Source organism: Aquarana catesbeiana, linkage group LG06 (genome assembly GCF_042186555.1).
Source record: "Aquarana catesbeiana isolate 2022-GZ linkage group LG06, ASM4218655v1, whole genome shotgun sequence".
NCBI lineage: Eukaryota > Metazoa > Chordata > Amphibia > Anura > Ranidae > Aquarana > Aquarana catesbeiana.
In genome coordinates this window covers 410,786,912-410,810,051 of record NC_133329.1, presented here as the reverse complement: position 1 = coordinate 410,810,051, position 23,140 = coordinate 410,786,912, and the positions used below count along the sequence as shown (strand labels likewise).

At 46.4% G+C, this 23,140-nt stretch overlaps 1 protein-coding gene across 3 annotated transcripts in view; it reads left to right on the top strand.

Annotated features, from left to right (window-relative positions):
• Nucleotides 1-23,140, top strand: part of MYLK (myosin light chain kinase) — a 270,170-nt gene that overhangs the window by 235,409 nt on the left and 11,621 nt on the right. For all 3 annotated transcript variants that reach the window (XM_073634487.1, XM_073634486.1, XM_073634488.1), the window contains 4 exons: nt 3,169-3,372; nt 8,311-8,528; nt 16,434-16,557; nt 22,059-22,211. In XM_073634487.1, coding sequence (XP_073490588.1) covers nt 3,169-3,372; nt 8,311-8,528; nt 16,434-16,557; nt 22,059-22,211 — 699 coding nt within the window. The remainder of the gene's footprint in view (nt 1-3,168; nt 3,373-8,310; nt 8,529-16,433; nt 16,558-22,058; nt 22,212-23,140) is intronic.

Here is a 23,140-nt window from a genome sequence, read left to right as displayed (position 1 = left end):
AGGGCGCCACCATCTACAATATCTCACAAAAGTAAGTACACCCCTCAGTTACATTTGCGTAAATCTTTTCTTCTCTCTTTTCATGTGACAACACTGAAGAAATGACACTTGTCTACAATGTAAAGTAGTGAGTGTACAGCTTGTATAACAGTGTAAATTTGCTGTCCCCTCAAAATAACTCAACACACAGCCATTAATGTCTAAACCGCTGGCAACAAAAGTCAGTACACCCCTAAGTGAAAATGTCCAAATTGGGCCCAAAGTGTCAATATTTTGTGTGGCCACCATTATTTTCCAGCACTGCCTTAACCCTCTTGGGCATGGAGGTCACCAGAGCTTCACAGGTTGTCACTGGAGTCCTCTTCCACTCCTCCATGATGACATCACAGAGCTGGTGGATGTTAGAGATCTTGCGCTCCTCCACCTTCCATTTGAGGATGTCCCACAGATGATCAATAGGGTTTAGGTCTGGAGACATGCTTGGCCAGTCCATCACCTTTACCCTCAGCTTCTTTAGCAAGGCAGTGGTGGTCTTGGAGGTGTGTTTGGGGTGGTTATCATGTTGGAATACTGCCCTGCGGTCCAGTCTCTGAAGGGAGGGGATCATGCTCTGCTACAGTATGTCACAGTACATGTTGGCATTCATGGTTCCCTCAATGATCTGTAGCTCCCCAGTGCCGGCAGCACTCATGCAGCCCCAGACCATGACACTCCCACCACCATGCTTGACTGTAGACAAGACACACTTGTCTTTGTACTCCTCACCTGGTTGCCCCCACACACGCTTGTCACCATCTGAACCAAATAAGTTTATCTTGGTCTCATCAGACCACAGGACATGGTTCCAGTAATCCATGTGCTTAGTCTGCTTGTCTTCAGTAAACTGTTTGTGGTCTTTCTTGTGCATCATCTTTAGAAGAGGCTTCCTTCTGGGATGACAGCCATGCAGACCAATTTGATGCAGTGTGCGGCGTATGGTCTGAGCACTGACAGGCTGACCCCCCACCCCTACAACCTCTGCAGCAATGCTGGCAGCACTCATACGTCTATTTCCCAAAGACAACCTCTGGATATGACGCTGAGCACGTGACCTCAACTTCTTTGGTGGACCATGGTGAGGCCTGTTCTGAGGGGAACCTGTCCTGTTATACCGCTGTATGGTCTTGGCCACCGTGCTGCAGCTCAGTTTCAGGGTCTTGGCAATCTTCTTATAGCCTAGGCCATCTTTATGTAGAGCAACAATTCTTTTTTTCAGATCCTCAGAGAGTTCTTTGCCATGAGGTGCCATGTTGAACTTCCAGTGACCAGTATGAGAGAGTGAGAGCGATAACACCAAATTTAACACACCTGAGACCTTGTAACACTAACGAGTCACATGACACCGGGGAGGGAAAATGGCTAAGTGGACCCAATTTGGACATTTTCACTTAGGGGTGTACTGACTTTTGTTGCCAGCGGTTTAGACATTAATGGCTGTGTGTTGAGTTATTTTGAGGGGACAGAAAATTTACACTGTTATACAAGCTGTACACTCACTACTTTACATTGTAGACAAGTGTCATTTCTTCAGTGTTGTCACATGAAAAGATACAGGAAAATATTTATACAAATGTGAGGGGTGTACTTACTTTTGTGAGATACTGCAGGTGTAAGGATTTATACACCACATATTTCTACACCTAGATGGAGGCGCCCTCTTGTGTTGTTTTTTTATATGTACATTGGGATCTCATGACCTAATCTGAGAAGAGCTTCATCCACTTCACCTGGTGTTCCCCACCACTCTCTTATGTGCCCCATTAAATGATGATTGGGTTCTAGTCAGCACAATAGCAGCTACGAGTAAGCACTTGTCATAAGTGTGAAACGCGTCAGCTGATTCCTGTACGTTCCTGCTGTAGTGTCTTGTGCATTTCATGTTCTAGTTTTTACCAATAAAGGCACTTGTTATTTTGTCCGGTGTGCGGCCATCCAGATTACCTTGTCTACTTTTGCTCAGCACAATAGTGCGTTCATTTTAATTCCTTATACAGTGATGATCATAAGCAATTGCTTTAGCTGTCATGAATGGGTTAACCATTCATGAACCGCTTCCTTACTGTTGTGATTGGCTACAGGTAATCACATGATACAGGTAGGCAGGTACCTTGTGATAGCTGTGGGACAATCACAGATCACAACAGTAAGCAAGCGGTTCATGAATGGAAAGCCATTGTTATCATGTGACCCCGCTCTTCCCCCCATCCCCCGACCCAACCAAAATTCAGAAGATGATCTGTTGTCACCTGCTTGTGAGCTAGAGATACGAGGTCTGGTTTGTATAGTCAGAGGAAATTCTGAGTGCTCTTCTCTGACAATACAAAGCTTTCATTGTTTTTATTATGTGGGAAGTTTTGTTGGCAAATTCTGCTGTGATTTATCCCCTCCCCCCCAGGACAAAGGAACGAGATCCCCATACAACTGTATAGAGTATGAGAGTGTTCCGTGTGACAGAGACCTGGAAATGATGGGAATCCCCTGTGGAGGATGGGAAGAGTTTCCTAATATCAGAGCATGTGAAAAAATCCCGTCTCCATCCTGACATTCGCTCCGGGGGGGATTATCCCCCAATTATTACACCGCCTGCCTAATAATAGCCTGCGGTGGATTGGAAGGAGCAGCGTTTGGATCCGGATGCCCATTCCTCATCCCGCTGGGAAAATCCCTAATTGTCTCCTAATGTCGGCGGCACATTCTTCTCATAGATTCCGCCACATGTGCCGATCACAGCACCACCCGGTGCCAGATAATGAGGAGGAGATCCAAGAGAGAGACAAAGAGTTACTGTAATCATCAGAGAGGTCCAAGACCCCCATCCTGGGGAGTACCGGCATCTGATGTCACTGCTCTGCAATATACCTTATATCTAGAGAGTGGTGATGTCACTCCTGTATAATATATCTTATATCTGGAGAGCGGTGATGTCACTCCTGTATAATATATCTTATATCTGGAGAGCAGCGATATCACTCCTTTATAATATATCTTATATCTGGAGAGCGGTGATGTCACTCCTGTATAATATATCTTATATCTGGAGAGCGGTGATGTCACTCCTGTATAATATAATTTATTGATCTTGGTGCTGGTTGGTTGTCTGAGGGTCATGTGATCTGTCTCCTCTTTTAGGGGTAAATTCGGACAAGTCTTCCGGTTGGTGGATAAGAAGACGAAGAAGGTTTGGGCGGGAAAGTTCTTCAAGGCGTACTCCGCCAAGGACAAGGAGGGGATCCGGCAGGAGATCGAAATCATGAACGACCTGCACCACCCCAAGCTGGTCCAGTGCATAGACGCCTTTGAATCCAAAGCCGACATGGTGATGGTTCTGGAACTGTGAGTATAAGCTTCGTCGGCCAATCAGATTGTGTCTGCTGGATGACATCACACAGCGCGCTGCTCAGGCCGTCCCGTCTGACGTTTTTATTAGTCTCCATGTGGAAGTAATAAAAGGAAATAATATAAAAAGTCTAATTGGCCGTCGCAGCATTTTCTGCGCTTTATATACAGAGAGATCCGGGAGCCGGATGGATGTTTAACGTTCCGTCTTTTATTGGTGATTACCGCGGCACTCGGGCCAAAACCGCTTTTTTTTCCTTTAGCTTCGGATGGTGTAGATTGGGGAGGATAACTGGCCAATCATAAGGCAGTCTGTGATCGATCCGGGGACATTCTCCGCCATTCTTTTTACTTCTCTAACCAGTGTGGGGACAAGACCATCCAGTGCCCAGGGCAAATATGCCAAACTGTGCCCCCCCCCCCTTTCCCTTGGGGTTTAGGGTCAGGGCTGCCCACATCCCTGCAATAAACCATTGCGCCCAGGGCAGCTGCCCCTCCTGCCCCCCCCCCCCCCCCCGCCCTGGCTCTAACAGATCTGCTATGTGAGGGGGCTTTATGGTCTCGGTGTTGTGGAGTCACTGCCCCCTAGGGGAATACATGGAGAATGCACTGTAGGAAAAGGTGCCCGAAGAGCTTACACTCTTAGGATTCAGGGATGGGGGCTCAATACCAAAGTCGCAGATAAGACTAAAAAAAAAATAAAGAAAAAAAAAGAAAAAAAAAAAAAAAAGTTTTGGTTGGATTATTCATTTAATCCTCCCCTGTCCAGTCCTACCTATACATCCAAATCAGTGCTGTCAGTTTTTGAATATTTCTAAAATAGAAAAAAATAAATAAAATAAAGCAACCTTGACTGGGTCATGTTTTTAATATGTAAATGAAAAAAATCCTACTTTACAAGGGTGGTGGGAACACGCTAGGTGACTAAGGGGGTCTATTAATATATAAATAATTTCTGTGAAGATCAATGGATTATTATAAAGAAATATTCATCACATTTTTTAAATGTGCTCCACCTATCAGCTCCACCTAGTGGCCATAAATACCTAAGTACTTGCCTTAAATACCTAAATTGGGAAAATACTCCATTATGGCCACTAGGTGGAGCTGAAAATTGATGTAAAATACATGTGATAAGCTTAGATAAAGGATCATTCATGACAGTGTTCTCTGTGTGTGATGTCATTGCATGACCTCTTCCTCTGGTCCGCTCAGCCCCCCGGTCATTGATTAATTAAAAGGCGTTCTCTCAGCTGCCGCTAACAATTTTATATTTTGTGTAATACATTTATCTCCTGTGATCATCAGCTCCATCTAGTGGCCGTAATGTGGTGTTTTTTTCTAATTTAGGTATGTAAAGCAAGTACTGCATTGTGGCCACTAGATGGAGCTGATAATCTTAGATCTCCTAAGATCATCAGCTCCATCTAGTGGCCACAATGCAGTATCTCACATGTATTACACAAAATATGGGATTATTTGTGGCAGCTGAGAGAATGCCTTTTAACTAATCATTGACCGGGGGGCTGATCTGACCCGAGGAAGAGGTCATGCAATGACATCACACACACAGAGAACAATGTCATGCATGATCCTGTATCTAGCCTAATACATTTATCTCGTATAGTTTTCAGCTCCATCTAGTGGCCATATTGTGGTATTTTCCTAATTTAGGTATTTAAAGTGGCTCTAAAGCCTAAACTTTTTTTTACCTTTATGCATTTCCTTGCATTAAGGTGCAAAATATTTAGGGGTCAGCATCACCCCTCCCCTTTTTTAATTTTATTTACCTGAGCCCTCATTCGATCCAGCGCCGTGCACTTCTTCGGATTCATTTTTCCCCCTCTCTGGCTTTGCTGGGGCACCTTGAGCCATTGGCTCTCACTGCTGTCAATCAAAGCCAGTGATGAGGGATAAGGGGGCGGGGCCTGAGTCCTGCTTTCTGTGTCAATGGATGCAGCAGTGGGGCTTGGGAGCGAGCACACACATGAGTGCCCCCCATAGGAACTGGCTTCCCATGGAGGGGGGTGGGCACTAGACAGAGAGGAGGGGCCAGGAGCACGGGCGAGGGAACCGAGAAGAAGAGGTTCACAGATGCTCTGTGCAGTTCCATTGCACAGAGCAGGTAAGTGTAGACATATTTTTATTTTTATTATTTACCTTTACAATCTCTTTAGGACAGATTTAATTCACTTAACTGTCATGAATAATCCTGTATCTAGCCTAATCCATTTATCTTCTATGATTGTCAGCTCCATCTAGTGGCCATGATGTGGTATTTTCCTAATTTAGGTATTTAAAGTGGTGCATTATGGCCACTAGATGGAGCTGATGATCTTAGGAGATAAATGTATTACACAAAATATGGGATTATTTGTGGCAGCTGATCGAATGTCTTTTAATTAATCATTGACCGAGGGCTGATCTGACCCGAGGAAGAGGTCATGCAATGACATCACACACACACAGAGAATGATGTCATGCATAATAATCCTGTATCTAGCCTAATACATTTATCTCATATCATTTTCAGCTCCACCTAGTGGCCATAGTGTGGAATTTTCCTAATTTAGGTATTTAAAGTGGCGCTAAAGCCAGACAGTTGTTCCCGCCCCTTTCTTATCGGGAAGGGGCGGGAACATCCTTATTTGATCAATATCTGAATTCTCAGCTCACCAGTTGGGAGGTGATCTAAAATTTGTGGCCCTGATACAAATCCATCATCATTGACACAAGGGTCAGTAATGACAGGTTTGTGCAAACAGCTTGGAGGCCCTTTTTCTTTTTTTCTGAAATGTCTATTCATTGCAATACAACTGGGAATGGAATTTATAGCTTTGTACGGGTTCCCTTTATTTATTATGGTCAGGGTTAAAAAATAAATAAATAAAAAAAAGAAAAAAAAAAAGAAAATGACACTTTTTTTTTTTTTTTAAACAAAGTGAAAAATGTTTTGTTAAAATGTGGAAAAAGTGAATGTAGTGCTCCGGGAATTCTTGGTCATGTATTAAATACTTATTTATAAAACAAATATTTTGGGTAAGTATAAAACAGATACTAAACAAAAGTTTAAGAAATATATACAGTTAAAAACAAAAAAAAAAAAACTGACCCGAATTATTAAAATTGCCCTCTAAGGCATTTCTGCTAAACTGACCTCTGAACTGAACTGATTCAGTCACCCATTTCCTAATTTAGGCTCCATTCACATTAGCGCCTCTCCAAAGTCGCACGATTTCCAGTGTAACTTTGGGGCGTGACTTTGTTGTCACTTTACACTCAATGGATCCAAGTCGCACCGAATGGAAGAGGTGCCATTGAAAAGAATGGGCTGCGACTTTGTTGCACCGAAACTAGTATTGGTGCCGATACCGAGTATTTGCACAAGTATCGGTACTCGTGAAAATGCACCAATACCTGAAACCGATACTTTCAGGCTCGGTTCTTTGAGCTGTCAGTGGGGTCTTCCGGGTGTTAAAGAAATCCGGTAATTGGAGCCGTTCAAAAAAAAAAAAAAAAGCAGCCGGCAATGTTTATTACCAACATTGCTCAGCACTGAAACACTAAAATAAAAAGAAACATTGTTTCTTTTTGTATCTTTCTGTTTCTTCATCTGCAGATCAAAGGGATGAACAAATGTTCCTCTGTTTAACCCCTTATTATCCCTTCATTTACTCTAATCAGTCTTAATTACCTCCCTATTCTCCTCCATTTAATTATTTTCCTGTTTTTTTTTTGTTTTTTTTTCACGTCTATTTTTATAAACGATAAACGATTAAAACTTTTTTTTGTTTGCTTTGTTAGTGAATGTTTTTACACATATATATTAACCTCCCAGGCGGTATGATTATTTCAGATTTTTGCGTTTTGCATAGAAATTTGGCGTTTTATATTGTAGGCCTGTAATTCTTAGCAATAACTCACTTATATCTGTCTGCCAAGAGTCTAGTAGACATCCCGGGTATGATGAAGCTTGAAACACAAAATCATAAATTATAATATAATAAATAAATATAAATAATTATAAAAAAATAATAATATAATCATAATAAAATTATTTTCCCCATGATTCACTATCGCTTAATTCTGCAAGTGTTCTAATTTACTATCGCTGTTTTCTAGATGGTCTAAAACCACTTTTGACGTAAAGGGACACGCTTTTTGGTTGCTATGGACAATCTCCAGTTTCCAGGCAGAAAAAACAGTATATATAATATAAAACTGCATGCAGGGCACTGGGGACAAAAAGGATGTGAAATGATTTCATACAGTAATGTAATCTGTGATATTACAGTACTGTATGTCTTATGAATTTTCACTTTTTTGAATTTGCTGCCAGGCTCCGCCCCCGTGCGTTGCGACGCTCGCAGGGAACGGAGCCCGGCACACAAGACTTCGGGGCAGAGGACGGAGCCCCCAGACACAGCGGGGGGGGGGGGGGGGACATCGCAGGATCCTGGGGACAAGGTAAGTAACGCCGCACCAGGATCCTGCAATGCGATCCCGAGTGTGGCTCGGGGTTAGCGCTATTGGTGCTGAAATTTAACCCCGAGCCACACTCAGGAAAACCGCAAAGGAGGTTAACATATATTTACACATTTCACATTGAAAAAGCACTAAATTAAAAAAAAAAAAAAAATTATTTTGTAAATAACGTTTCAATGCTTTGTACCATTGCTGACAGCTGAAGTTAAAACAAAACAGTTGCGGTCGGGATCGCTAATTGGTATCGGCGAGTACTAAGAAAAAAAAAGTATCGGTGCTCGTTGTAAAAAAAAATGGTACCGGTGCACCCCTAGCACAAATGTAAATGGGGCATTCCTCGCAATAAATGAGTTTTGGTGACAGACATTTGCGAAGTGCGTTTGCCGGATTTTATCTCATTTTTTTCCGTCTATGGCGGGTTCTGATGATTGTCGGGTTTTCACGTTTCAGGGTGTCCGGCGGCGAGTTGTTCGAGCGAATCATCGATGAGGATTTCGAGCTGACGGAAAGAGAAGTCATTAAATACATGAAGCAGATCTCGGAGGGGGTGGAGTTCATCCACAAGAAGGGGATCGTCCACCTGGACCTGAAGCCCGAGAACATCATGTGCGTCAACAAGACCGGAACCAAAATCAAACTCATCGACTTCGGCCTGGCCAGGAGACTAGGTACTGTGCGCGTCCAAGTAGACACATGCCATTCATTACGTTATGAATCGAAATTCGGAGTACTCAGAATCGACGAATCCTAATAATATTGAATTTCAACGAATCCAGAATAAATAAAAACGAAACGAATTATCCGAATACGAAAATGAATTTAAAATGGAGACATATTGCAATAAATACAGTAGGGTATAAAAGTGAAATAACGTTATCAGGATAGGAAGTGAGTGAAAATCTACAATGGGGACACAGAAAGCAATAAAAACCTGCCAGGGGTTCTAAACCTCCCCGGTCTACAAAAAAAAAAAGGGGGTATTTTATTGCTGCCTATGTCGCTCTTTGAGACTTTCTGAAACTGGTAGCATGTTGTCACAGAGACAGGAAGTTAGGGAGAAATCTTTCCAATGGGGCCACCATAGCTGTGCGCAGCCTATTGCATCAGGGTGCGCACCCCAAAGCTCAAACCCGCTCACTTTTGAGAGAAAGAAAGGGATTGAGGACAGGGATCCCCCATTCCCTTTCTCTGCAGCCTCAGATGCACTGGACAGTGGATGAATGGAAACTGCTCTGTGCTGAGCGGCTTCCTGTTCATTCACAAACTGAAGCCTAGTAATCAGTTTATTATGCTTCAGTTATGAATGAACACAGTGAGTGATCAGTACCACCCACTCATTGTGTTTATTTAGAAAAGGAGGGGGCTGGTAAACAAAATGCATTGGGGGAAACAAGGGCAGTCTGGGCCACACAGGGTGGTTAGGGGGTGCCCACACCTATGGGGGCCACAGAGAACACCAGATGCTTTTGGAAAAGGGTCAGGGAATTTTCATGTGTAGGACAGCCCATTGAAATGATCATCCTACACGTGACGTGCGGGAACACGGGGTGCGCGCCATTGCACCTTGTACGGGGTGATCCCAGAATTGGAGGACCCCCAATCAGACATTTCCATGATCTGTTCCCCTCTAACCCCCATAAAGATTAAATGGTGAAGAAGTGTGGAGGACGGGACGTTCCGCGTACATTGTCTGTATTCCGCAATACGCAGGTTTTATAGACATCCCATAAACTGCAGATCATCTAATCACAAGACCCATCTTCAGATCCGCTCCTGACCCCCCCCCCCTCCTCCGCACGGCTCATTAGGGTTCTTATTATGGTCGGACATTCTTCTCCAAGTCATGGGATTTGATTTCTGCCCTTTTTTGGTCTGTTTAATGTCTCCTGTAAACTTCATCCAGATAAACGGCCCGCAGGAGATTCTTCTGTTAACTCTTCACAACTTTCTTCTTTCCGCAAACTTGTCTTAGAGCTCCGCGGCCCCCGACTCCAAATGTGTCACTGTCCCCCCTCAGTGTCATTGTTCTGGGACCCCTAAGTGTCAGTGTGTCATTGTTCTGGGACCCCCAAGTGTCAGTGTGTCATTGTTCTGGGACCCCCAAGTGTCAGTGTGTCATTGTTCTGGGACCCCCAAGTGTCAGTGTGTCATTGTTCTGGGACCCCCAAGTGTCAGTGTGTCATTGTTCTGGGACCCCCAAGTGTCAGTGTGTCATTGTTCCGGGACCCCCAAGTGTCAGTGTGTCATTGTTCTGGGACCCCCAAGTGTCAGTGTGTCATTGTTCCGGGACCCCCAAGTGTCAGTGTGTCATTGTTCTGGGACCCCCAAGTGTCAGTGTGTCATTGTTCTGGACCCCCAAGTGTGAGTGTGTCATTGTTCTGGGGCCCCCAAGTGTCAGTGTGTCATTGTTCTGGGACCCCCAAGTGTCAGTGTGTCATTGTTCCGGGACCCCCAAGTGTCAGTGTGTCATTGTTCTGGGACCCCCAAGTGTCAGTGTGTCATTGTTCTGGACCCCCAAGTGTGAGTGTGTCATTGTTCTGGGACCCCCAAGTGTCAGTGTGTCATTATTCTGGGACCCCCAAGTGTCAGTGTGTCATTGTTCTGGGACCCCCAAGTGTCAGTGTGTCATTGTTCTGGAACCCCCAAGTGTCAGTGTGTCATTGTTCTGGAACCCCCAAGTGTCAGTGTGTCATTGTTCTGGGACCCCCAAGTGTCAGGGTGTCATTGTTCTGGGACCCCAAGTGTCAGTGTGTCATTGTTCTGGACCCCCAAGTGTCAGGGTGTCATTGTTCCGGACCCCCAAGTGTCAGTGTGTCATTGTTCTGGGACCCCCAAGTGTCAGTGTGTCATTGTTCTGGGACCCCCAAGTGTCAGTGTGTCATTGTTCTGGACCCCCAAGTGTCAGTGTGTCATTGTTCTGGGGCCCCCAAGTGTCAGTGTGTCATTGTTCTGGGACCCCCAAGTGTCAGTGTGTCATTGTTCTGTAACCCCCAAGTGTCAGTGTGTCATTGTTCTGGGACCCCCAAGTGTCAGGGTGTCATTGTTCTGGGACCCCAAGTGTCAGTGTGTCATTGTTCTGGACCCCCAAGTGTCAGGGTGTCATTGTTCCGGACCCCCAAGTGTCAGTGTGTCATTGTTCTGAGACCCCCAAGTGTCAGTGTGTCATTGTTCTGGGACCCCCAAGTGTCAGTGTGTCATTGTTCTGGGACCCCCAAGTGTCAGTGTGTCATTGTTCTGGGACCCCCAAGTGTCAGTGTGTCATTGTTCTGGGACCCCCAAGTGTCAGTGTGTCATTGTTCTGGGACCCCCAAGTGTCAGTGTGTCATTGTTCTGGGACCCCCAAGTGTCAGTGTGTCAGTGTTCCGGGACCTCCCAAGTGTCAGTGTGTCATAGTTCTGGAACCCCAAGTGTCAGTATGTCCTTGTTCTGGGACCCCCAAGTGTCAGTGTGTCATTGTTCCGGGACCCCCCAAGTGTCAGTGTGTCATTGTTCTGGACCCCCAAGTGTCAGTGTGTCATTGTTCTGGGACCCCCAAGTGTCAGTGTGTCATAGTTCTGGGACCCCCAAGTGTCAGTGTGTCATTGCTCTGGGACCCCCAAGTGTCAGTGTATCATTGTTCTGGACCCCCAAGTGTCAGTGTGTCATTGTTCTGGGACCCCCAAGTGTCAGTGTATCATTGTTCTGGGACCCCCAAGTGTCAGTGTATCATTGTTCTGGACCCCCAAGTGTGAGTGTGTCATTGTTCTGGGACCCCCAGGTGTCAGTGTGTCATTGTTCTGGGATCCCCAAGTGTCAGTGTGTCATTGTTCTGGGACCCCCAAGTGTCAGTGTGTCATTATTCTGGGACCCCCAAGTGTCAGTGTGTCATTGTTCTGGGACCCCCAAGTGTCAGTGTGTCATTGTTCTGGAACCCCCAAGTGTCAGTGTGTCATTGTTCTGGAACCCCCAAGTGTCAGTGTGTCATTGTTCTGGGACCCCCAAGTGTCAGGGTGTCATTGTTCTGGGACCCCAAGTGTCAGTGTGTCATTGTTCTGGACCCCCAAGTGTCAGGGTGTCATTGTTCCGGACCCCCAAGTGTCAGTGTGTCATTGTTCTGGGACCCCCAAGTGTCAGTGTGTCATTGTTCTGGGACCCCCAAGTGTCAGTGTGTCATTGTTCTGGACCCCCAAGTGTCAGTGTGTCATTGTTCTGGGGCCCCCAAGTGTCAGTGTGTCATTGTTCTGGGACCCCCAAGTGTCAGTGTGTCATTGTTCTGTAACCCCCAAGTGTCAGTGTGTCATTGTTCTGGGACCCCCAAGTGTCAGGGTGTCATTGTTCTGGGACCCCAAGTGTCAGTGTGTCATTGTTCTGGACCCCCAAGTGTCAGGGTGTCATTGTTCCGGACCCCCAAGTGTCAGTGTGTCATTGTTCTGAGACCCCCAAGTGTCAGTGTGTCATTGTTCTGGGACCCCCAAGTGTCAGTGTGTCATTGTTCTGGGACCCCCAAGTGTCAGTGTGTCATTGTTCTGGGACCCCCAAGTGTCAGTGTGTCATTGTTCTGGGACCCCCAAGTGTCAGTGTGTCATTGTTCTGGGACCCCCAAGTGTCAGTGTGTCATTGTTCTGGGACCCCCAAGTGTCAGTGTGTCAGTGTTCCGGGACCTCCCAAGTGTCAGTGTGTCATAGTTCTGGAACCCCAAGTGTCAGTATGTCCTTGTTCTGGGACCCCCAAGTGTCAGTGTGTCATTGTTCCGGGACCCCCCAAGTGTCAGTGTGTCATTGTTCTGGACCCCCAAGTGTCAGTGTGTCATTGTTCTGGGACCCCCAAGTGTCAGTGTGTCATAGTTCTGGGACCCCCAAGTGTCAGTGTGTCATTGCTCTGGGACCCCCAAGTGTCAGTGTATCATTGTTCTGGACCCCCAAGTGTCAGTGTGTCATTGTTCTGGGACCCCCAAGTGTCAGTGTATCATTGTTCTGGGACCCCCAAGTGTCAGTGTATCATTGTTCTGGGACCCCCAAGTGTCAGTGTATCATTGTTCTGGGACCCCCAAGTGTCAGTGTATCATTGTTCCGGGACCCCCAAGTGTCAGTGTGTCATTGTTCCGGGACCCCCAAGTGTCAGTGTGTCATTGTTCTGGGACCCCCAAGTGTCAGTGTGTCATTGTTCTGGGACCCCCAAGTGTCAGTGTGTCATTGTTCTGGGACCCCCAAGTGTCAGTGTGTCATTGTTCTGGGACCCCCAGGTGTCAGTGTGTCATTGTTCTGGGATCCCCAAGTGTCAGTGTGTCATTGTTCTGGGACCCCCAAGTGTCAGTGTGTCATTGTTCTGGGACCCCCAAGTGTCAGTGTGTCATTGTTCTGGGACCCCCAAGTGTCAGTGTGTCATTGTTCTGGGACCCCCAAGTGTCAGTGTGTCAGTGTTCCGGGACCTCCCAAGTGTCAGTGTGTCATTGTTCTGGGACCCCCAAGTGTCAGTGTGTCATTGTTCCGGGACCCCCCAAGTGTCAGTGTGTCATTGTTCTGGACCCCCAAGTGTCAGTGTGTCATTGTTCTGGGACCCCCAAGTGTCAGTGTGTCATTGTTCTGGACCCCCAAGTGTCAGTGTATCATTGTTCTGGGACCCCCAAGTGTCAGTGTATCATTGTTCCGGTGTCTTGTCGAATACAGTCCCCTATCCAGAAGTGTCCGCCCTGTACTGCGCAGGCGCAGTACGGAGGACAAACGAGACGCCGAAAGTCTCCGAAGTTCAACAGCTGATCGTCAGCTGTACACGGCGCCTGCGCATTTATTCTTACCCTATGTCCAGGATCATTCCCTACTATCCAAGTGGACATAGAGTTAGAATAAATAGTTGCCGAGCGCAGCGAGGCCGTGCCCGAAGCGTGGCGAGCGAAGCGAGCCCGCGAGGGGCCCTCTTACACTGCCATCGCTAACAGGTGCCCGAGCGCCATGTACAGCTGATGGTCAGCTGATCAACTTCGGACATTTTCGGCATCTCCTGCTGCTCCGTACTGCGCAGGCGTTGCGCCTGCGCAGTACGGGGCGGACACTATCTGATAGGAGGACGCTATATGTCAGAACACCGGGACCCCCAAGTGTCAGTGTGTCATTGTTCCGGGACCCCCAAGTGTCAGTGTGTCATTGTTCTGGGACCCCCAAGTGTCAGTGTGTCATTGTTCTGGGACCCCCAAGTGTCAGTGTGTCATTGTTCTGGGACCCCCAGGTGTCAGTGTGTCATTGTTCTGGGATCCCCAAGTGTCAGTGTGTCATTGTTCTGGGACCCCCAAGTGTCAGTGTGTCATTGTTCTGGGACCCCCAAGTGTCAGTGTGTCATTGTTCTGGACCCCCAAGTGTCAGTGTGTCATTGTTCTGGGACCCCCAAGTGTCAGTGTGTCATTGTTCTGGGACCCCCAGGTGTCAGTGTGTCATTGTTCTGGGATCCCCAAGTGTCAGTGTGTCATTGTTCTGGACCCCCAAGTGTCAGTGTGTCATTGTTCTGGGACCCCAAGTGTCAGTGTGTCATTGTTCTGGGATCCCCAAGTGTCAGTGTGTCATTGTTCTTAATCCCCAAGTGTCAGTGTGTCATTGTTCTGGGACCCCCCAAGTGTCAGTGTGTCATTGTTCTGGACCCCCAAGTGTCAGTGTGTCATTGTTCTGGGACCCCCCAAGTGTCAGTGTGTCATTGTTCTGGACCCCCAAGTGTCAGTGTGTCATTGTTCTGGACCATTGTTCTGGGACCCCCAAGTGTCAGTGTGTCATTGTTCTGGGACCCCCAAGTGTCAGGGTGTCATTGTTCTGGGACCCCCCAAGTGTCAGTGTGTCATTGTTCTGGACCCCCAAGTGTCAGTGTGTCATTGTTCTGGACCATTGTTCTGGACCCCCAAGTGTCAGTGTATCATTGTTCTGGGACCCCCAAGTGTCAGGGTATCATTGTTCTGGGACCCCCAAGTGTCAGTGTATCATTGTTCCGGGACCCCCAAGTGTCAGTGTGTCATTGTTCCGGGACCCCCAAGTGTCAGTGTGTCATTGTTCTGGGACCCCCAAGTGTCAGTGTGTCATTGTTCTGGGACCCCCAAGTGTCAGTGTGTCATTGTTCTGGGACCCCCAGGTGTCAGTGTGTCATTGTTCTGGGATCCCCAAGTGTCAGTGTGTCATTGTTCTGGGACCCCCAAGTGTCAGTGTGTCATTGTTCTGGGACCCCCAAGTGTCAGTGTGTCATTGTTCTGGACCCCCAAGTGTCAGTGTGTCATTGTTCTGGGACCCCCAAGTGTCAGTGTGTCATTGTTCTGGGACCCCCAGGTGTCAGTGTGTCATTGTTCTGGGATCCCCAAGTGTCAGTGTGTCATTGTTCTGGACCCCCAAGTGTCAGTGTGTCATTGTTCTGGGACCCCAAGTGTCAGTGTGTCATTGTTCTGGGATCCCCAAGTGTCAGTGTGTCATTGTTCTTAATCCCCAAGTGTCAGGGTGTCATTGTTCTGGGACCCCCCAAGTGTCAGTGTGTCATTGTTCTGGACCCCCAAGTGTCAGTGTGTCATTGTTCTGGACCATTGTTCTGGGACCCCCAAGTGTCAGTGTGTCATTGTTCTGGGACCCCCAAGTGTCAGGGTGTCATTGTTCTGGACCCCCAAGTGTCAGTGTGTCATTGTTCTGGGACCCCCAAGTGTCAGTGTGTCATTGTTCTGGGACCCCCAAGTGTCAGGGTGTCATTGTTCTGGACCCCCAAGTGTCAGTGTGTCATTGTTCTGGGACCCCCAAGTGTCAGGGTGTCATTGTTCTGGGACCCCCAAGTGTCAGTGTGTCATTGTTCTGGGACCCCAAGTGTCAGGGTGTCATTGTTCTGGGACCCCCCCCAAGTGTCAGTGTGTCATTGTTCTGGACCCCCAAGTGTCAGTGTGTCATTGTTCTGGACCCCCAAGTGTCAGTGTGTCATTGTTCTGGGACCCCCAAGTGTCAGTGTGTCATTGTTCTGGGACCCCCAAGTGTCAGGGTGTCATTGTTCTGGACCCCCAAGTGTCAGTGTGTCATTGTTCTGGACCCCCAAGTGTCAGTGTGTCATTGTTCTGGACCCCCAAGTGTCAGTGTGTCATTGTTCTGGACCCCCAAGTGTCAGTGTGTCATTGTTCTGGGACCCCCAAGTGTCAGTGTGTCATTGTTCTGGGACCCCCAAGTGTCAGTGTGTCATTGTTCTGGACCCCCAAGTGTCAGTGTGTCATTGTTCTGGGACCCCCAAGTGTCAGTGTGTCATTGTTCTGGACCCCCAAGTGTCAGTGTGTCATTGTTCTGGACCCCCAAGTGTCAGTGTGTCATTGTTCTGGACCCCCAAGTGTCAGTGTGTCATTGTTCTGGACCCCCAAGTGTCAGTGTGTCATTGTTCTGGACCCCCAAGTGTCAGTGTGTCATTGTTCTGGACCATTGTTCTGGGACCCCCAAGTGTCAGTGTGTAATTTGGTGGTGTTGGGGATCATAGAGTCTCGGTAATTTTCAAATTTCCCAAATATCCTGGAATTGGGGGGTTTGTACTGATTTTCTGTATCGGACACATTATTGGGGTACACTTTGCAGAGCTCACATTAACTCAGTAACTTTCTATTGCAGAGAGCACACCCAACCTCAAAGTCTTGTTTGGGACCCCGGAATTTGTGGCCCCAGAAGTGATCAACTATGAGCCCATCGGCTACGCCACGGACATGTGGAGCATCGGGGTCATCTGCTACATCCTGTAAGTTCTGTGTGGAAGGGGTTAATGCCGCAATTTGCTGTGTTCCCATAAACTCCTCAGATCCCCCCCCCCCCTGTCCCGGGCACGTCTTCAGAGCCGGGTGCCCACCCCGCTGTCCATCTCCGGACCGGCCAAGTCCTGCAGCTCTTTGATCCGTTTACTTTTGCATTCCAAGCAAGAAATTGTTTCCAGTGTCTGTCGGGACTCGTCTGCTAATTCCTTAGAAATGGGTATTAGATGCGGAGCGGTGGAGGCGGGGCGATTTCTGGAAACGAGATTAATGGCGGGATCAGAATCACCCAACAAATACAGTCAGGTCCATAAATATTGGGACATCTACACAATTCTAATCTTTTTGGCTCTATACACCACCACAATAGATTTGAAATGAAACGAACAAGATGTGCTTTAACTGCAGACTTTCAGCTTTAATTTGAGGGTATTTACATCCAAATCAGGTGAACGGTGTAGGAATTACAACAGTTTGTATATGTGCCTCCCACTTTTTAAGGGACCAAAAGTAATGGGACAATTGGCTGCTCAGCTGTTCTATGGCCAGGTGTGTGTTATTCCCTCATTATCCCATTTACAAGGAGCAGATAAAAGGTCCAGAGCTCACTTCAAGTGTGCTATTTCCATTTGGAATCTGTTGCTGTCAACTCTCAATATGAGATCCAAAGAGCTGTCACTATCAGTGAAGCAAGCCATCATTAGGCTGAAAAAACAAAACAAACCCATCAGAGAGATAGCAAAAACATTAGGTGTGGCCAAATCAACTGTTTGGAACATCCTTAAAAAGAAAGAACGCACCGGTGAGCTCAGCAACAACAAAAGACCCGGAAGACCACAGAAAACAACTGTGGTGGATGACCAAAGAATTCTTTCCCTGGTGAAGAAAACACCCTTCACAACAGTTGGCCAGATGAAGAACACTCTCCAGGAGGTCGGTGTATGTGTGTCAAAGTCAACAATCAAGAGAAGACTTCACCAGAGTGAATACAGAGGGTTCACCACAAGATGTAAACCATTGGTGAGCCTCAAAAACAGGAAGGCCAGATTAGAGTTTGCCAAACAACATCTAAAAAAGCCTTCACAGTTCTGGAACAACATCCTATGGACAGATGAGACCAAGACCAACTTGTACCAGAGTGATGGGAGGAGAAGAGTATGGAGAAGGAAAGGAACTGCTCATGATCCAAAGCATACCACCTCATCAGTGAAGCATGGTGGTGGTAGTGTCATGGCGTGGGCATGTATGGCTGCCAATGGAACTGGTTCTCTTGTATTTATTGATGATGTGACGGCTGACAAAAGCAACAGGATGAATTCTGAAGTGTTTCGGGCAATATTATCTGCTCATATTCAGCAAAATGCTTCAGAACTCATTGGACGGCGCTTCACAGTGCAGATGGACAATGACCTGAAGCATACTGCGAAAGCAACCAAAGAGTTTTTTAAGGGAAAGAAGTGGAATGTTATGCAATGGCCAAGTCAATCACCTGACCTGAATCCGATTGAGCATGCATTTCACTTGCTGAAGACAAAACTGAAGGGAAAATGCCCCAAGAACAAGCAGGAACTGAAGACAGTTGCAGTAGAGGCCTGGCAGAGCATCACCTGGGATGAAACCCAGCGTCTGGTGATGTCTATGTGTTCCAGACTTCAGGCTGTAATTGACTGCAAAGGATTTGCAACCAAGTATTAAAAAGTGAAATTTTGATGGATGATTGTTAATCTGTCCCATTACTTTTTGTCCCTTAAAAAGTGGGAGGCACATATACAAACTGTTGTAATTCCTACACCGTTCACCTGATTTGGATGTAAATACCCTCAAATTAAAGCTGAAAGTCTGCAGTTCAAGCACATCTTGTTCGTTTCATTTCAAATTCATTGTGGTGGTGTATAGAGCCAAAAAGATTAGAATTGTGTAGATGTCCCAATATTTATGGACCTGACTGTACATTGTATCCATATAGATGGAAACCGATTCACTAAATTCTCAGATAATTGTATCTTGTTACAGTGAGGGAAAAAAAGTATTTGACCCCCTGCTGATTTTGTACGTTCGCCCGCTGACGATGAAATGATCAGTCTATAGTTTTAATGGTCGGTTTATTATAACAGTGAGATACACAATAACAAACAAAAATATCCAGAAAAAAACGCATTTCAAAAAAGTTATAAATTGATTTGCATTTTAATAAGTGAAATAAGTATTTGATCCCCTATCAATCAGCAAGATTTCTGTCTCCCAGGTGTCTTCTATACAGGTAAGGAGCTGAGATTAGGAGTACTCTTTTAAAAGGAGTGCTCCTAATCTCAGCTTGTTACCTGTATAAAAGACACCTGTCCACAGAATCAATCAGATTCCAATCTCTCCACCATGGCCAAGACCAAAGAGCTGTCCAAGGATGTCGGGGACAAGATTGTAGACCTACACAAGGCTGGAATGTTCTACAAGACTATCGCCAAGCAGCTTGGTGAGAGGGTGACAACAGTTGGGAATATTCTCAAATGGAAGAAACACAAAATAACTGTCAATCTCCCTCAGTCTGGGGCTCCATGGAAGGTCTCACCTGGTGGAGGTTCAATGATCATGATAACGGTGAGGAATCAGCCCAGAACTACACAGGAGAATCTTGTCAATGATCTCAGCTGGGACCATAGTCACCAAGAAAACAATCGGTAACACACTACACCGTGAAGGACTGAAATCCTGCAGCACCTGCAAGGTCCCCCTGCTCAGGAAATCACATGTACAGGTCCATCTGAAGATTACTAATGAACATCTGAATGATTCAGAGGAGAACTGGGGGAAAGTGTTGTCAGAGGAGACCAAAATCGAGCTCTTTTGGCATCAACTCAACTTGCTGTGTTTGGAGGACGAGGAATGCTGCCTATGACCCCAAGAACACCATCCCCCACCATCATACATGGAGGTGGAGACATTATGCTTTGGGGGTGTTTTTCTGCTAAGAGGACAGGACAACTTCACCGCATCAAAGGGACAATGGACGGGGCCATGTACCATCAAATCTTGGGTGAGAGCCTCCTTCCCTCAGCCAGGGCATTGGAAATGGGTTCTGGATGGGTCTTCCAGTATGATAATGACCCAAAACACACGGCCAAGGCAACAAAGAAGTGGCTCAAGAAGAAGCACATTAAGGTCCTGGAGTGGCCTAAGCCTGTCTCCAGACCTTAATCCTATAGAAAATATGTGGAGGGAGCTGAAGGTTCGAGTTACCAAGAGAGAGAGGAGAGGATCTGCAAAGAGGACAAAATCCCTCCTGAGATGTGTGCAAACCTGGAGGCCAACTCCAAGAAACGTCTGATCTCTGTGATCGCCAACAAGGGTTTCTCCACCAACTACTAAGTCATGTTTTGCGAAGGGGTCAAATAATTATTTCACTCATTAAAATGCAAATCAATTTATAACTTAATTTAATTTTAGGGGGACATGGACCCGAATCCAAAGCAAGAACACTCCACGGCACACACCTCTGAAGAATAGAGCCCCTTCACAAGCCGGGGCTCATAGTCAGTAGGCAAGAGGCCACCCTGCAGTCCCCTCTAAAAGCTCCTGTCCTGGTTGGGTCTGTCACAAAACCCATAATACCTCCTCCAGCTATAGCCAGTTACTCGCCTTTGGAGGGAGGTTACACAGCCTCCCAAAAACATACGTTTAACACAGAATGGTGTGAAGTATTACAGGGTGCTGGAACCATCGTTTATATAATATATGTATATCCCGCACCCAGCAAAATTATTATACGGAACTTCATCTTCGTACTCTGGGCACTCCTCATACACCTCGGGCTTCCTCATCAGCTGCTTTACTTCCTAAAATCTCCGGGTTCTAGTCTATATCTCGGTTCTCTTTTATTCTCTATAAAGAAATACATTGTAGTAATAATATTGTTACATTGTATTATTGTATTATGTGCAGATCATTGGACTGTCCTTCCATCTCCACATAGATCAGATAAAGGAGCCTCACATGTAAAAAATATTCATTACCCCATAATAACCCTTAGTACACCTCAATCAATCTTCCTTTGGAGAAGAAAATACCCCCCAAGAAACTGGGACTTTAACAGCAACAATATACAAAAATACAAATTTTATTAAATAAATATACATATATACAACTTGGAAACATCAAATCAATAAAAGGATGATAATAATGATGAATTCCCATAGAGTCCAGACAGTCCGGCGCGTTTCAGGGCACAAGCGTCCCTTCGTCAGGGGAAAGAGTCAGGAAGGAACCACGCTGTGTAGACTGTGTCACAGTGTGATTCCTTCCTGACTCTTTCCCCTGATGAAGGGTCCGTTGTGTCCTGAAACGCGTCGGTCTGTCTGGACTCTATGGGAATTCATCATTATTGTCATCCTTTTATTGGTTTGATGTTTCCAAGTTGTATATATGTATATTTATTTAATACAATTTATATTGTTGCTGTTAAAGTCCCAGTTTCTTGGGGGGTATTTTCTTCTCCAACTTGACTGCACAAGGGATGTTGGCAACCCCAAATGATTTAATTGGATGTTCTCTTTTTTATGTCAATGAATTTCACTGTCTCTGTGTGTATGTGTATTATATATATATATATATATACACGGCACAGTGGTGTAGTGGGTAGTACTCTCGCCTAGCAGTAAGAAGCGTCGCTGGTTCGAATCCCAACCATAACACTACCTGCCTGGAGTTTTCATGTTCTCCCTGTGCCTGCGCGGGTTTCCTCCGGGTACTCCGGTTTCCTCCCACACTCCAAAGACATGCTGGTAGGTTCATTGGATCCTGTCTAAATTGTCCCTAGTATGTATGAATGTGAGTTAGGGACCTTAGATTGTAAGCTCCTTGAGAGTAGGGACTGATGTGAATGTACAATGTATATGTAAAGCACTGTGTAAATTGATGGCGCTATATAAGTACCTGAAAAAAATATATATATATAGTGTGTGTGTATGTATGTATGTGTATATATATATATATATATATATATACACAGCAACTTTATAAGTGTAAACTCACACTAATGTAGTGCGATTTTGTAGTGCAGCTGCAGCGTAACTTGGTGCGTTTTTGATGTGTGTTTTACTACTGCAACTCATCCATGCTGTTAGCAATGGATATACTGTAGTGTATGTTCTCATGTGCTGCCATCTGGTGGCTGGTTGAGGGATTGCTGTATCTTGTACAAACTCATTTTGAGTATTATTTGATAGTTTCTATATTTTCATTATCAGACAGATTTTCAGGACAGGCTTTTGGGGGTTGAACTCCTTCTTCTTCTAGGTCCAAGCAGTGCTGATCCACAGAGATTCAGCAAAATGTCAGCAGAGGTTTTGCAGCAAAGTGCGGTGATAGTGACCCATCAGAGATCATTCTGGAGTGTGATTGTTTCTTTTGCTACATTTAATCTTTATAAAGAATAGAAGATTCCCTCTTGTGTCCTATATTTGTTCAGGATGTCGCACTCACGGCTTCTCTCTTGCAGGGTGAGCGGTCTCTCGCCCTTTATGGGTGATAACGATAACGAGACGTTGGCGAATGTCACCTCCGCTACCTGGGACTTTGACGATGAAGCCTTCGATGAGATCTCAGAGGACGCCAAAAACTTGATCAGCAGTCTGCTCAAAAAAGACATGAGGTGAGTCAACTTCTGATCTTCTGTCTCTGGGGGTCACAAAACAAAAATGTACATGTATTTCCACAGGACAAATGGCCCTGCAAATGTTTTCTACATACACCCCGAGGTGTAGAGCGTGCGGGGAGATGTTGTGTTGTTCTCTGGATCCGTCCTGTGCCATTTTGCTTTAGCTGGTTATGAAGTTATCCTGACAATTTTGCTTTGTTTGGATTTGGCCCAGACACACGTTTGAGGTCAAAGACAGAAGGTGAGGAGGTTTCCATAGCATCTAAAAGGGGTCTTCCCCTCCTCTCCCTTCCACCAGCAGTCAGCGACTGCAGGAAGAAAAGACAGCCAACAAGTTCAAGTAAATGCTGCCCCCTCCTATCTAGGGGTCTGTACACCCGCTGTGCCCATTATGAGGGATTCCCATCATCCCTGTGCTGAGTTCCTGGGTCTGTACACCCGCTGTGCCCATTATGAGGGGTTCCCACCATCCCTGTGCTGAGTTCCCGGGTCTGTACACCCGCTGTGCCCATTATGAGGGGTTCCCACCATCCCTGTGCCGAGTCCCCGGGTCTGTACACCCGCTGTGCCCATTATGAGGGGTTCCCACCATCCCTGTGCTGAGTTCCCGGGTCTGTACACCCGCTGTGCCCATTATGAGGGGTTCCCACCATCCCTGTGCCGAGTTCCCGGGTCTGTACACCCGCTGTGCTCATTATGAGGGGTTCCCATCATCCCTGTGCTGAGTTCCCGGGTCTGTACACCCGCTGTGCCCATTATGAGGGGTTCCCACCATCCCTGTGCTGAGTTCCCGGGTCTGTACACCCGCTGTGCTCATTATGAGGGGTTCCCACCATCCCTGTGCTGAGTTCCCGGGTCTGTACACCTGCTGTGCCCATTATGAGGGGTTCCCATCATCCCTGTGCTGAGTTCCCGGGTCTGTA